The sequence below is a fragment of the Eretmochelys imbricata genome, chromosome 1 (genome assembly GCF_965152235.1).
Source record: "Eretmochelys imbricata isolate rEreImb1 chromosome 1, rEreImb1.hap1, whole genome shotgun sequence".
Classification (NCBI taxonomy): domain Eukaryota; kingdom Metazoa; phylum Chordata; order Testudines; family Cheloniidae; genus Eretmochelys; species Eretmochelys imbricata.
Genome location: NC_135572.1, coordinates 192,617,275 through 192,633,283, shown reverse-complemented (window position 1 = coordinate 192,633,283; position 16,009 = coordinate 192,617,275). Strand labels below are relative to the sequence as shown.

Here is a 16,009-nt window from a genome sequence, read left to right as displayed (position 1 = left end):
TCCTAACATAGAGTAAGGCTTATATACAGTAAACCTGAAGGGCTGTGCACAAAAGGGGCTGTCAGCAGTCTTCACACAGTCAGACCTCCATTATAAAATAGATCCTCCAACTGTGCACTTCATTTACATGAGTAACAGATTTTTTTTTAAAATGATCTTTACCTTTTTCTTTGAGTTTAAGTTTAAACCATACAAGACAATAACATGGCAGATGAATGGGTTTTAATGTTATCCAACATGAAAATATACAATAATTTGGCTAGTATATTTTTTAAAATGCTTTACTAATTTGAATGTAATGTCCAAGATCCTGGAACCAAAATGAAAGGGGACGAGAAAATTTAGTCCTGATAACTCTGTCTATTGTCCTCTGTACAACAACCAATGGTAGCATGTTCTCTACGGTGCTCTAAATGCAGCTCTCCTCTCTGCTGGTGTGCAGAAACTCCAGATGCAGATAAGACTGCCTTGCCTTAGCAATGTCTGTGCCATGCTGGCTGAGTTTCCATGACTCATGAGTCCTAGCTGTCTTTCAAAGAAGTAGCACGGAGATGTGACGATATTAAGATGAATGAGCTGCAAACGAGGGAGGAGTTAGGCACAGAAATGCTAGAGGTATTGTCAGCAGTTATGTACATGGGAAGTTCAAAACCAGAAAAAAGACACAATATGTGTTTTTCCAGATGTGTTCTAATACAGAATTTGAAGGCATTCAAATGTCCAGGCAAGGATACAGGGGGCTTAGTGTCACAGCATTAACTCTTCTAATCTGTTTAATACTTGGTTTTCAGTCTCGCTGAAATTGCAAGACAAAATGAGTTCAGCTGTCTCATCTAGTTGACTGTAAACCTTTATCCATCTCAAAAATGTCATATTTGTGTGTCTCTGGAAAAATCCCAGGACTGGAACAGTAGGGAGGTAGGGCTTCTGCTGGCCAGGACTAGTTACATTTTCAAAACTGCGGGCAGAAGTTATGACTCCATCTGTAGGCTGTGCTGCAATATGCAAATCTGCAATATGGTGCTGCAAGCCAGGAGTGCAGTGAATTGCAAGAGCTGTGTCCCAGCGGAGCTCCTATTGGAAATGACAGGGATAGCACATGTGCATTTGAAGGCAGCATTAGGTTCCATGGTAAGACTTCATCTTCTTTTAGGTGGTGGCAGTGAGTATGACTAGCGATAGCATTATTTGCACATGAATCCTCAGCAGTGTAATTTTATTTCTTCATTCAAATACAACTTCATTAAGACTTCTCTGAGATCTGGGTCACAGGTTGTAAAACCACTGTACGGATGGTCAAATTAACCACCACAGCTCTGTACCCACACCATCCTACAGCAAGATCAGCCAGTGCAAGGGCACTCTAGGTCTTTGTTTTATAATTTAAGTAAACAAGCATTCTGGTGAGGTTTTACCAGAGTCACTGAAATTTTCACCAACAGTTGGGTCACTGGAAATGTTCACTAGTCCCCTTCTAAAATAAATTGTGAATTATTTAAAACTCTGCAAAGAGGACTGAAAGCCTTAGCAGCTTCTAATAATGAAGCTCCTAAATTACTATACCATCTTGCAATGGGCAGATATTGTTGATTCGCGTTGCTTTGTTACCCAACTAGTCCCAGCATCATGTTGTGTAAATTTCATTGTGTTAAATCTTTTATGGTAAAGTGTCACTTGAACAGTGAATGGCAGAACTACCCCAAAGCGTAGGCTGTGTATGTTAAAGGGATGCCCCTGGGTTTATTGTAAGTATTGATGTTACTGGGAAAATGGTTTGGAAGACGCATCCTAGTTGCTTAGAATATGCAGGCTCCTTTGGTGCAGTAAAGAGAGGAGCAGATTTCCTAACTTATCAGGACATAATCATATTCATTGTCCTGGTGACCGGTAAAAGTCACTTTCTTGGCAGGCATGCAGATTAAGGCATATTCAGTTTCATGGTTGCCGTTTATCATGGGGGGGTTTTCCTTAAGGCCATGATTGATGGTGGCGTAGCATATCTCATTAGGATGAGTCAAGTCTCTTTCTTCAAGATTAGCCTGATAATGAGAAGAGAGAGCAGTATTGAAAATCTCTTGCCCTGCACTGAAACTGAAGACTATACAGTGAGTGAGACTCATGTGGTAGCCCTGTTGCTAGCCCAGTACTGAATGAATGACAACAATATTCACTGTTGTGGCCAAATCTGCAATCACTTCCGTATTGTGTAAACTGCAGCTTACCATGCGTAGGAGCATCCAATTATGCATGCTTGTTGTCTAATGGAATGTAAAATTGCAGACCTGATCTTCAGGGTCATTAAAGTTTCCCATCTTGTTTTGGGGGGCAGTCAGACAGTTACCCCCAGTGGTAAAGAGCTCAATTGTGCTTCAGAAGTAGTTGCGCTTGGAAGACTATTCAAATACTGCTTATGCATATGCAGGGATAAATTCAGAGGTGAACACAGTCTAAGCTGGTGTAACTTACACCATCTCTGTGTTCCCCACAATCAATATATACATTAGCCTAACTTACACTTAGTCTAGGGGCCATTTAGAATAATTTAAGAGAGACGCACCCATTTACTAGCATCTAACATACACCTAACTCCTTTACACATCACCTCTGTGTTTGACCTTCTGAGTACGGGGAAGCCAAAACTGGTGCAGCTTGCAGGCTGTTGTGTAGAGGCTTGTGCTATAAGTTATTCAAGATAACAAGAGTCTAGCTGTCCCTGTAACACAGAACTGCTTGTACAAGTCAGCAAAAGTCAAGGACGAAGACTGACTTAATCCAAACCAAAAAGCCTCTTGATGCCACCCAAGGACTGGAGTGAGATCAAATCAGGTAAACAAGAGGAGTGTTGGCCTGGAAACCATGTAGGTGTGTCATAAATTGGACCTAGCTAGTAGACAAAATAATGAAGAGATGCGTATTCCTTCCATCACTCCTTTCAGGGTTGTTAATAAAAGGATTTCAGGGGAAGAATCAAGTTGGTGGACTGGGAGGAAAGGAAGGAGCAAACTTCACCATAATGACTACGATCACCACCATCTCCTGGGACCCCCAGGTCTTTGTTGTCCTGACCAGATTGAGCCAGAGGGAGGGATACTGATGATACTGCCACTTGACTGGCTCTGGCTAAATCCCAGACGCCACCTGGAATGTGAGACTTTGGTTCCTGCTGTCCTCCCTTCCCCCATGTGTCCTTTTTCTTCCCCACCTTGTTTCTTCTCTTTTCTAGCCCTCTTCTTTTGCCTTCTCTTTGATAAGTCTGGATTAGCTGGCCACTACTGCATATTTTGGAACATTTCTGTAAGCTTATGACAGAGAGCTAAAAGTAATGCCCTAAACAGACCATTGCTGGTATGAGTTTTCCAGATCTTGGAGTGGGCCTACGGGGCCTATGTTTGCTTGAGTAGTGAGAATGAAAGTAAGTCAGTACACAAGACAAAAGCTGCATTTTTCTCTCTTTGCTGTTCTTTTTTCTCCCTTTTTTTGGTGTGTTCTTCTTGTGTGCCTTAAAGGATTGGACTTTACAGCAACAGCTTCAGCCCATCTCAATTAACTTCCTCTCTTTTCTCCCCAAAAGGAGTTATTTGCCCTCTTTAATTCCATCTAAGAGCCTGTCAGGCAGGGGATTTTCCTTCTGAAAGCTTTATACAGGGAAAGAGAAAGGGAACAAGGGCTATTAACATGAAAGCCTTGTTTAATACTTCAGTTAAGGCCTTTGTAATACGTTTTTCTGTATCTTAAATAAAAGATTAAGGTTTTTAATAGTATGGTGGCCATGGGAGTAAGCAGGCAGCGGTCTCTGTGCTTGGAACTCCAGATCTGTTTAACTGTTTAGTGTTGTACAGCAACAGGGTCATGTTAGTTCCGTTGACTGGTTGGACCCATTAATTCTATAAAAATTAACATAACAAGGCCAAGGGACCGGAAGAGTGAAGAGAAGCAGGAAAAGCCACTAACAAGAGAAAAAAAGGCGTAGGTAGAAGTATCACTTGCTCCTCCTCTGTCTATTCCGCATGCTCATTTCTCTGTGTGCAAAAAGAAAAGGAGTACTTGTGGCACCTTAGAGACTAACCAATTTATTTGAGCATGAGCTTTCGTGAGCTACAGCTCACTTCATCGCATCCGATGAAGTGAGCTGTAGCTCACGAAAGCTCATGCTCAAATAAATTGGTTAGTCTCTAAGGTGCCACAAGTACTCCTTTTCTTTTTGCGAATACAGACTAACATGGCTGTTACTCTGAAACCTGTTCTGTGTGTGTGTGTGTGTGTGTGTGTGTGTAAACAGATAATAGATGAAAGAGGTTTAACTTATCCCAGGGGGGATATGTGAGGGGGCAAAAGTATTCAGGGCTGGGCATTGCGGGGAAACATATTTAGTTGTAAACAAGATCTGAAATCATTAAGCAGCACTAAACATGGACCTCTATGGTGCCAGTTTTAGTCATTTGTATGACTAGAACTGTACTTAAGTAGGTCCTACTCAGTTAGGTGCTTTCTGTAGCCACCCTTTATATTATAGAGATAGAATGGTAGTCTGTCCTCCACTATGCTAATGTCTTCAAGGAATCGTCCTCCATGTTCTCTATTAACAGGTATGAACTGATGAAGAAAACACAATCCCTGAAGGCTTTCCTAGGTTTTATACAATATTGGACACAGAAGCGGATCATCTTTGTGTTTGTACAATACCTACCATAGCAGGGTCTTGGTCTGCGACGGGGGTTCCTAGATGAGACTGCAATACAAATAATTAGTAGTACATATTTGGTTAAGAGCTACTTTTTACAGCTACTTTTTTGTTTAATGTAGCTGTCTGACTGGATTGCACATGCTCAGTAAAGTTGCTTCCCTAACTGGGTACTGTGGCAGAGTGTATTAATCAGAGGGTGGCTGGAATCCGGGACACAGTAAATTATTCTCTTCGTAGCTGGCTTTGTCTGGCAGTGTGAAGACTGGAAGCAGCAGCAGCATGCCTCCTGCTTGACTGTGAAATGAGAATATGCAGATTCTATGGTACCCATGAGTCATTATCACCAAAACCTACAGGCTTTTTCCTATACTTTCTCCTCTTCACCCTCAGCCCCCTGATCAGAATATCAGCCCTGACTAATTCTGCATAGTAATGTGAGATGGACCAGTTCCCTTGTGCTTTAATCCAGCTGTTTTCTGCTCATCTGCGGAAAACCTACTGAAGGGTACAACTTCAACCCATCCTTCCCCATGACAAGGTTCTAAAGACCTCCCAGATCTGGTCTGTTTACTCCCCTTTTCTCCCACCTTGGGTATTAGGGAAGTCCTACCAAGGATTTAGCCAGCCACTCAAAGATTTCATACTTTACTCTTATACTGGAAGGTTTAATCAAAAGCTTTCCAGCTCCAAGGCATTGTCTTAAAACTGCAGAAAAGCTTTCATTACCTTAGTGGCAGCTGGGGCACTTCTGTGGGCCTGTGCTGGAGAGAGAAAAGCAAAACGTGTAAATTTCAAGCCTTTGGCACAGGCACATCATGGAGGCAGGAGAGACAAAAGTGTGAGAGACTGGCTATCAAAGGGACAAGGAGAACTCTGTTCTATAACAGGACTCTCACAGATACAGACCTTGCTTCATCAACACAATCCCTGGAAAACTACCAACCTGTGTGAAACTGACCGTGGAAAGAGATTAGAAACTTGTCACAGACGGATGAATAAAATTCACATGTATAAGCAGTTTTAGTTACCTTTTTCTGAGCTTAGTGTGGACTTCAGACTGCTCTCACTGCATTATAAAACACAGCTCTATGCCTTTTGATGCTTTCCCTTGTTTTTGACTGGGCAGGCTCAGAGACTGCCCCTGATAGAGATGGGGATCCTCTGTACTTTCCTAGCTCAAGTGATGCTCTGTAGTTCGTATTGCATAATCTTGTCATCCTCACTAACGCAAGATTGTTCCTTTTGACTATATAGTTTTATCCTGCCTATGTTTGTGTAGTAAATATGGATCTAAGCCTGGTAGTGTATGGGATGTTCTATATGGCAGTGAGTATGTTAGCCGTTCTGCACAGTGGTTTGGTGGACTGTATGCAGAGTTCATCCTGGTGACTGTTTCTGTTCCAATTGTTGATGTATAAATGGGGAATTGTCAACATCATCTTTATCAACTGATTTACACTTCAGTACATGTGGTTTGTTTCTTGTTCTTAGGCTTGCTAGACTATTTGCTGTTTCTGTAAACTTGGAAAGCCAAACTTTCAGATTTGAGCACCTAAAATATACATCAAGTCTAGTATAAGTCAGTACAGTATTAAGGCACTGAAAACAGGTATTTAGGCTCTGGCATGTATCTTTGAGTGGCTTGCTATATCCTTCGTAGGACAGGCTAATGTTTTCTTTCTGATCTCCTTATACTGTACTCACTTTGGTGCCTACATGTGGATATCTTCCCCCTTTGAAATTTGGTTTCACTGTGTTTTATCAATACTAATATTTTGCACTTTAGCAGCACCTTCCATCTAAAGATCTCAGACACGTTAGTAATATTACTATTAGTACTTACTTGCTGAGCACCAAATTGGGGTTGCCACTGCACAGAATTAAGTGGAGACATAATTTCTGCCCTCAGCAATTAGTCTAAGTAAAACAGTAAGAATTCCAGTGCATTTGCGGTGGGGAAAGATCATGCCTCTTGAAAAGAACAGGTAATAGATTTCAGGTAAGTCATGTAACCTCACTATGTGTCAGAGAGAAACAGTGGCAGAGTCTGAGCTGAAACTCAGATGATCTGACTCATGTTCTAGCCACTAGACAATTCTTCCCCTTTTCTGCATTTCAATTATGAAAAAATGTTACTCAGAGACCTGATAGTCTGTGAATCCTCAAATGATTTTGATTCTTAGAGTAAGGTTTTGACCATGAGACTATTTTGTCCAAACCTAAAATTCAGGGAATCTCACTTAAAACTCTTTTTTTAATTGCATCTTTTACCATGCATTCCTTTTCAGGACCTGAAACTTAACTTTGGTGCCCTTAAAAGTCAACCCATCTTAAAGAAAAGGTTTTCATAACACCGTGAGTCATCAACACTGTGAATTTTGTCCTGTTTAGGGGTTTGTTCTAAAAGACTTGCACAATTCTAAATGTGCTCACATGCTGACATGCATATGCTCAGGCATGTACTTAAAGTGCCAAAACACTCATCCATATTTACAGTAATATTAATATCACTAGCTCTTGTGAGTTGATACAAGTGCCTGAACGCATTTCCAAAAGCACAAGCATTGTTCTGTACTTGTTGGTATAGACCGTGTAAGTGGGCATGCCCAGACAGTTGCACGGGAACACTGCTACGTCCATGACCTAATGAGGTAAACAGCCTCTCTTTCATGATACCTAGCAATCTGGAATTCTTCCTCGATTATCATGTGTGATCTTGGAGGCCTTAACATTTCACCTCTTGTGTAAGGTGGCTTCCCTAAGTTCACAGTGAATTCCCGTAAAAATGATTCTCCCTTCCTGCAATGGTATTTCCAGGCTAGAGTGTAACTGTTAGTGCAAATAGGCCAAATCCACCATTGTTGTAAACGGCAGATACTCTTTGGGTATCAATTGGTCAGTGAACAGGAACAAAGTAGTTTAACTTGCATTCCCTGGGCATGCCAAACCAAGGGTAACTGAAAAATCAAGGTGACTGGAGAGGGTTTAAGATAGAGCCGGCACTCTTCCAGGTTTATCTTATCCTCTGTTTCTAGCTGTTTATGCTACATGTGCGTCACAAATTACACTCATTTTGCATACCTGTGCGATTCCAGATAAATTCAGGCTATGCTACTTTATATCTTTCACAACTAGGATGAAAGCATAACTGCCAGTTAAACTGTGGGCCTGGTATAAAGCTGACAGTTGTAGGCGTGGGCACTATTCAGCATTGGATGCCAGGTGTTCCAAGACAAGTACTAATTCTACAGCAAATTAGTGTTGAAAACAGCCCTGAATATCCTGCATGTTGTTACTGTTTCTTTAGTGTGAGTCTGGCAATTGGTCTATGGACTGTGGCAAAGGGGGAGTATATTCCCCATCTGTGTTGAGTGCTTGTGCATGGACCTGTAGCCTGACTAGGATGTGAAATGCATGAGAGGTTTCCCCTATGTGTCGTAGTTAATTATGAGAATTCTGGGATACCATGTTGACAAAGGCACTGCACTGCAAATGGCTAAACGCTTCTTCCAGTGTTTAGGAACGGCTGGTCCTGCCTGAGAGGGGAAATCCGCTGAAGCCACAGCCACATTTTGCTTACCATGCTGGTGTGGGCGTCTCCTCCTCCTGAGGTCGGCACATGATTCTAGGCTGGAAAATAAAAGGAGGCATGTTAAGCTTGGTAGTGATGAGAGAGGTGGTCAAAAATGTTGTTCGAAAGACTTTTGACAGTTTCTGTGAGAATTTCAGTCTTGCTTAAAAAAAAAAAAATTAAATAAGCCACTGGGGAAAATTAAAATGTCTCTCTGGCTGCCTGCTTGGAAGGCTGTAGACAATTTCACTTTGCCACAGAAAGTGACAAAAGCTTTTATTGAAGGCTGCTAAGGGAGAGTGTTGGGGCACTCTGCCACCCTTCCCTTCCCCCACAGTTCTGAGGAAATGAGGCAGAACACAGAGGCCCTGGTTCTGGTGAGAGAGAGACATGAGACTTGTCCCAGAAATTGATTCCCTTTTCTTCATCCACTTCTAGCTGATGGTCCCCCACAGCATTCACTTTCTCCAGCCAGATGCACACAATCTGTGGGGATGGCCTGCTCTCTTCTCCCCAAGATAGGTTGACGTGGGTTATCGTCCCCAGCTTCTCCCCTCTCTCGCTTTCTTTTCCATCTTGCCCTCGCTCTGTGAGCATACCTCCTGACACATGGAACTGTTAGGAAGAGAGGGAAGAAGCTACATGGCTCTTTGTCTATGGTGGGCCTGACAAGGGAGGAAACAGGAGCACTAATCCTGGCCCCCATAGTGGTAGTGTTGAATGGCCACAGCAGAAGGAGCTGAGAGCCACTCATGCCTGCCTACAGTGGCAAGTGGGCAGAGAAAGAAACTAGGAGATGGCAGATTCCGATCACATTTCATGGTTGCTGAAACCTGGGGTCTTATCCCCAGCCTGGTAGCAACTCCCTGGAGATTTGCAGCAAGGACATACAGCTCTGGGCTCCTGCAGGTAATCTGCTCCAAGTTCTGACTAGTGAGAAATTGCTCTAGAAAGTTGGTAGTGACCACAGGCATTTAAATTGAGGATGTGGGAGAAACGCAAAAGGTTCTATAAGGGCTGATTGTAGCCGTGAAACAGGAGGTGGCTGGAAGACACAAGTCAGTGACAGCCCAGCCCTAGTGCATATAAAGGGAAGTGTTCCATCATTTTTGATATAATTCTCAAGCACTGTCTAAATCCAAGTGCTAATTATTGTTCGTCCTAATTAATAGCATTACAACAGAGTCCTGCATTTTTAGGCACCTAAATGTCTTTGAAATCTTCCCCCAAAGCTGTTTTAAATTTGGTGTAAAGAAGCTGCTTGTAGGACTAGTGCTCTGTCCTACAAGCCTCCCAGAGACTATTACAGATGCAGGAAGTGGCTGAGTCAAAAATAGATATGTACAGATTAAAACTCATTTTGATGAAGACAAAAGGCCAAATATGGGGTCGGGGAGAATGAAAAGCAGAAAATAGGGTCAAGAAACAGAATAGTGGAGAGCTGATGGGCCAGTGGATTAATAACAGGATGTGAAATCTTTAAGCTCTAGGTTACCATTTCCCTGCTTCCAGCATGTGTTGGTACCAAAGAGAATATTACTCTGGTAACTTTACTGTGGCTTGGGAGAAATAAGTTCCTGATCTCATTGTAGTTCTTAGTCGATGTACATCTCAAAACCCACCGCTACAGTTGGTACTGATTGGCACCCGCTTCAGTCATCACAGCAGGGATGCCAAGGACTGAATGGACTTAAATGTCCCTTTCGTTCCTAAATGGGGGCTTCCTTGGTCAGGGTGGCAGCACATTGATGGGTAGAGTTGCAGCTTTGTGGGACATTTAGCCTGCTGTTGCACGGTGCAGACCTATTGAACATAATATTTTTAAAGGGCCCTGATGTGTCAGCTGCTCTTCTGGTTAATGATGATTAAAGTCTCAGGATAAGTGGAGTTCGTTATGGAGTTACCCACCTAGCATGTTTCATTTTCTCTATGAGATCAACTTTCCCAAGGTCCTGAAAATGTATTCTTTGCTCCTGGCCAGCACTTTGGAACAGGAAACATAGAGGCAGCTCCGCAGATGCCTTCCAAAAAAATTACACAATGCTGAATGAGTGTTGGGACAGGACACAAAAGTCTACACAGCAACTAGACATCCCATGGCTGGCCAGTGTTAACTGACTTGGGAGTGGGCTGCTTCCTTGCTGTGTAGGCTATAGCGCTCGGGCTGGAGCCCAGGCTCTAAGACCCTGCGGGGTCTACACAGCAATGAAACAGCCCCTCAACTCAAGGCCACAAGCCAGAGTCAGCTGGCACAGGCCAGCCGCAGGTTTTTCTTTGCTGTGTAGAAGCACCCTAAGTGTTCAGTGAGATCAGTATAGACTTGATGATGTACTGGATGGAGTATCAGACCTTGCCAAGAGTGCATGACTGTTCATGTCCACAGGCTGACGACCTGTAAAGACACACAAACCCTAATCCTAGTACAGTTACTGAGATAATTCTCTAGCCCAAATGGCAGCTACTTATGCTTTCAAAACAGAGGAGCTTTAGTTCTTCTTTGGTTCCTTTTGTGACCATGAAATGCATGCAGCCAGGCAACCTCCTGCCAAATAGGATGAATTTCAGCAAAGCTCTAGACCTTTACCATAATAAGGAGTATTTAACATGTTTATTCAAGCCTTGTGTAACCTGGGATCAGACTTTCTCATTGTTGCAAGTTGTCACTCTAGTCATTTGCGGTGGTGAGGGAAGTTAAATGATGGATCAAATAGATGTGGATTTGTCAGCATTCAGGAGGTTATAACAGACAAAAATTATCACAGTCAGGATCCTTCCTGCCATGTGAAAGCAATCTGATGAGCCTTGACAGTCAAGCTGAGTCAGGTCAGGTGGTGATAACAGCAATTATAAGTTGTGCTATGGTATCATTAAATACAATCTGTCATGGGTAACAGAGAGCACATCTATCTAATGTCCTTCCTATATTTCCTTCATCCAGCACTTGTTCACCAGAGGAAGAGACTGGTACAGGGAGGGAAGCAGGCATAAACTGAGATGCAGAGCTGCATTTGGGGTTTAACTGCTTCTCTGCTGGAGCCTCTTCCTCGCACCTCGTGTGGGACTTACTTAAATGGATGGTTTCATTTGCTGTATCATTAGACAGTGTAAGTGTCTGCATGGGCATTCAGTTTTCCCACATTTTTCTGATTGAATGCTGCTTGGAAGCATGTGTGTAAAATTTTTAAGAATTTAAGTCCCACTTTCAAAAGTGATTTAGGCACTTCTGCACCATAGTAAGCATTGAAAGTTAATAGGGTTTCAGTTTTTAAATGCCTAAGTCATTTTTGAAGATGAGACTTAGGTGCTCTTAAAAAATTTGTCCTGTTTTTAACACTGGAATTAGACAGGTGTAGTAAGGTTATTGTTTCTTCCAGTCCTCTCATTACTCAGAGTAGTAACCAAGTACTTTGTCCAAAAGGTTGAATTTTGGTTTGGAGATTTTGACGGCAACAACAAAGGGGCTCATTTGGCTTTCCTAAGGCATAAGCTGACTCTGAGCCATCAGCGCATTCTGAGGTAATCTATTTTTGATCTACTAAAACCACAGCCAAAAAACCACCAAGGCAAAGCCTTTTCCCCTTAAAAACTGCTTCTGTCAGTTCGTGCCGACATGTGCATCACAGAGGAAACCACACATCTGCCCCCTACGTCTTGTTTTCTGACAGCACCTGCCACTTTCTGTGTGGGGTATGAAACAAAGAACAAGAAGCCTGGCTTGAAAGATAATAGCCATTGTGGTAAATGGGAATGGCTTGAGGAAGTTCATGTGTGAGAAACGACTTCTAACTTTTAGAAGACTGGCATACCCCAGCCTGTGACTCTGGTGAATGACTAAGTTCAGCAAACGCAAATTGTGGACAGTGGCTAGCAAGGCCAGAATAGTGAAATGCAGTTTATTGCCAAGTACCATGGAAGTCCTAAACTGCCCCAATCCAGTGTAGTTTGCAGACTGCAGTTCTCACAGGGCAAACCTCTCTTTGTTGAGTGAAAAACAATTACTTCCATAAAGAAGTCTCCAAAAGTTATAATCCAGTGTATTTGGGTGACCGAATGCACCCCTAGATTGTCACCGTACACACCATTCTAATAATATTTTCTACAAAATATGTCTTTTGAGGTATCATTTGAAAACTAATAACTCACTGGTCAATAATATGATGAAATGTGTGTAGCAACATTATCTGTAAAGTTATGAATTCCCCCAGAGTAATGTTGGTAGCACATGTTCAAATCCATGTAGCCTCAATTAGGTAGGACTCGTCAAGCAGGTCTTAAATAAAGGAATGTGTGCGTACCTGAATTTATGTATAAGTGGTAAACGAGGTCCTTGAAACAGCAAGAGGGAGACAAGGCAAAACTGCATTTTAGCAAACAGCATGAAACCTCTTTCATGATGAGACCCCCCCCCCCCATGTCTCCATGCTGGAAAGACCTTTATCTAAGGATTAACCTTCAGGAAAATGCATTTCAAAGGGTGAAGAACTATTAAAGTGAGGGGGCAAAACTACCCCATATTATATCTCCCTGTCCATCTCTCTCTCTTTTCCACCTAAGAAGACAAAAGACACGGATTATGGACTTTGGGAGCAAATCCTGCCCTGAAACTTGCTCAGCACTGTTGCTGGGAACCTGTTGTAAGAATGTTACCTTCAACCAAGTCTAGTTTGTGAAGTTTAGAAAGCGTTTTATCTTTAACATTTTAGAAAGTGTTTTATCTCTTGTAACTATTTCTGAGTTTAACACTTTAATACTTAAAAAGAAAAGGAGTACTTGTGGCACCTTAGAGACTAACACATTTATTGGAGCATAAGCTTTCGTGAGCTTCAGCTCACTTCATCGGATGCATCGGACTAACACGGCTGCTACTCTGAAACCTGCTTTAATACTTGAACTCACTTAAAATCTGTCTCTTTATAGTTAAATGAACTTGTTTTATTCTTTAATTAAAACTAATCTGGTGTTGTCTTTAAACCGAATGATGTGAGTAGCAGACTGTTGTATGTTGATCCCCTTAGAGGATCTAATCTATGGACCTAATCTATCTGAACTGCCCAGGAGAGGGCCAGACATCTCAGAACACGCATTCTTGAGAGGAAAATCAGGACTGGGAGTATGTTGGGGTCACCCTGCAAGTAGTAACCAAGGCTACTGGAAACCAGAGCATGGCTGATGTTTCGTAATAGGCTGCTGGGGTCAGAGTTGCTGGACCATGGCTGTGGCTGTATATAGACACTCTGGGTGTGCCCTGCACGCTGTTTGTCTGTCTATGAGCAGCCCAGGTGGCAGCTGTTGCAGCAAAGCATTGTGAGGCACTGCAGGTTGCAGGCAGGGGTGAAATATCCCCTTGCTGGTCTGGATTGCACCCCGGAATGTCATCGGGTGACTATTTCTACTTTTATTGAATGAAATCTGTATTTCTATAGTACTGTGGGAACAGCCCCTTGAGACAGTTTTCTTGGTGGTACCATAGCTACAGATATAGTATGGAACAGTGGCACATTGGGATGCGATTAAACTCTAGAAATATCCCATAAGTTCATCTGCCAGAGCTAGAAGGGGAACATCTACGGCCATCTCCCACCTCTTTGTGACATCAGCTGAGAATTTTGGCTCTGAACTGGCATCAAACCTTTTAGAAACCGTTACCCCCCATCCCCTCCCCCGCAGAGCTGGACCTGCAACTTGTTGGTGCTAGACATCCTATGTATGCCCTATGAGAAACTAGGTGATTTTAAATAGAGTACTTCTCTTACTTGATACAGTGAAGGGATCCCAATAATCTTAAACAGCCAGTGTGATGTCTTTTCTTATGTTTGCAGCCTGCTATCCAGTATAACTGTACAAGACACTGTCCTTAAGGAACACATGCTAGGGATAGAAGACAGGACTGAGACTCAAGATCTGGGTTTTCATAGATTTTTTTAAGGTTCGAAGGGACTGTTGTGATCATCTATTCTGACCTCTTTTCCTGGCTCTGCAACTGACCTGTGTGACCCCAGGCCAGTCAGTTGAACTGTGCCTCATTTTCCCCATCTATAAAATGGGGTTGTTACTTACCACCTCAGTGAAGTGCTTTGAGAGCTATGGATGAAGAGCTTTATATAAGAGCTCAATATTATAATGAGGTAATTTTCTATCTTTAAACATATTGAGTACAATTTTACTTGGCCTTGATTAGCAGATCATCTCAGTTAAGCAACAGATTTCTGATGGCCCCTTTAAGTGATCACATAAGACAGGTTCAGTCTTGGGTGCCATTTGTCCCTGTTTGTTCCTACGTTTCACAAAATATCTATCAGCTTTAGCCCTTCTCCTTAGTCTCTTATGCCAATCTTTGAACATAAATGGATATTGAACCTACCTCATTTTTGGTAGGCAGTTCCCCATCCTTTCAAAGAATCTCTGCAGCTCTGGAAAGCAGGTAGTTTCTTCTTTTTGACTCCTGTTTTAGTTGTATTTTCTACCAGGACTTTTATAAATCAAAAACCTAGTGGGCAGGTAGAATCACTTTATGACACCATCTTCATGTGCACCCAAATTCAGCATACCAAATCTCCACTGCAGATCATCTCTTTTTGACAAGTGTGGGTGTGGACAGGAAGACGGAAGGGAAGAATGACTGCTGTCACTTCCTGAGATGCTGGAGTGAGAGAGAAGCCAGTTTGTTGCTCATGGCCTCTACCCTCAAACAAGGAGAAGCTGAGTTGTTACTGAGATGTGAGACTAAAACATCACTGCTGGGTTTTCTTACCAAACAGAAACCACAGTCTCTTGTTACCCAGCTTTTCTGAGAAACGGAGCGACAAAAGTTAGTTTAAAAAAAAAAAAGGCAACAAAAAACCAAAACTCAACATCGATACTGAATCTCAGCTATATTTCATTTTTGCTTTCTTTTTATGATTCCACTAGGAGAGCAGCACAAAAACTCTCCTTGCTTTTATTTGTTTGCTCAGAGCCTATGGAGTTACAGGAAAGAATGAGACCTCTGAACAATGGAGGAACCTGAAACAAAATCAGTCAGAGGGGAGAGCTCAGGGATCCAGTGCTTCTTAAATAAGCCATTTTATCGTAGATATATTGATGGGGGGGACACTGATAAGACGCCAGTGGTGATGCAATAAGGCATGAAGCACTGCAGCAGTGTCATCTGAAGTGAAGGTCTAACTAGCAGAGAGTGGTTAACCAAAGAGCTGACTCTGTCTAAAGGTGATTTCACAGCACATGCTGCAGGGTGCGCGCTTGTGGCTTTACAGGTGAACATGTTGCACTGTGAGAGATGTGGCAGCTAAGCAACTTCTCTCTGTCGTTTATCTATGCTACACTTGCTAACTGTGTGTTTACAGTCTTAATTAACAGGTGTTAACTGTAGCCTACTCTGACAGAGGGTTGTCCCGGTTCACGCCCCCTGGTAGCATGGCATGGTTCTACAGGCACCCAGCCCTCCACTCCCTCTGGAGCCTTGCAGTAATTTGCTCATAGGCTAGAATAGTTAAAGGACAGTTCCTCCTTGTGGGATTTTATTTATTATGCCTTTCCAAAATACAGACACTTTGGTCTCCTTATCCTGGTCATGTTGTAGGTCTCCAAATCCCAGCATGGATTTAGAGGGTTCACTATGATACTGCAAGTGCTGTGCCTCGCTGCTTCCACGCATTCGGTCTACCAACACTTGAGCATGACATCAAGGACCTTCATTTGGGTACAGGATCCTTTACTTCTTCCTGTCCTAAACTGTTGCATGGGGTTGCAGTTAA

The 16,009-nt window shown here is 42.6% G+C and overlaps 1 protein-coding gene across 2 annotated transcripts; it reads right to left on the bottom strand.

Moving 5' to 3' along the window:
* Window positions 1–213: 213 nt before the first annotated feature.
* LOC144259115 (uncharacterized) lies at window positions 214–14,917 on the bottom strand. 2 transcript variants are annotated; one of them, XM_077807296.1, is made up of 5 exons: window positions 14,617–14,917; window positions 8,265–8,314; window positions 5,411–5,445; window positions 4,688–4,729; window positions 214–2,039 (listed from the first exon to the last, which is right to left on the bottom strand). In XM_077807296.1, the coding sequence occupies exons 1-5, from the start codon at window positions 14,640–14,642 to the stop codon at window positions 1,845–1,847; spliced, it is 348 nt and encodes a 115-aa protein (XP_077663422.1). In that variant the 5' UTR covers window positions 14,643–14,917; the 3' UTR covers window positions 214–1,844. The 2 variants fall into 2 exon arrangements, with proteins under 2 accessions (XP_077663422.1, XP_077663421.1); XM_077807295.1 differs by having other exon boundaries at window positions 214–1,074.
* Between the last annotated feature and the right edge of the window lie 1,092 nt (window positions 14,918–16,009).

Excerpts from the sequence above, each read along its gene's own strand:
- LOC144259115 (XM_077807295.1), bottom strand. The coding sequence starts at position 14,642 with ATGGGGAACTGCCTACCAAAAATGAG. Across the intron at positions 8,315-14,616 it reads AACTGCCTACCAAAAATGAG|CCTAGAATCATGTGCCGACC; the intron begins GTAGGTTCAATA and ends TTTATTTTCCAG. Across the intron at positions 4,730-5,410 it reads GTGCCCCAGCTGCCACTAAG|TCTCATCTAGGAACCCCCGT; the intron begins GTAATGAAAGCT and ends TTTGTATTGCAG.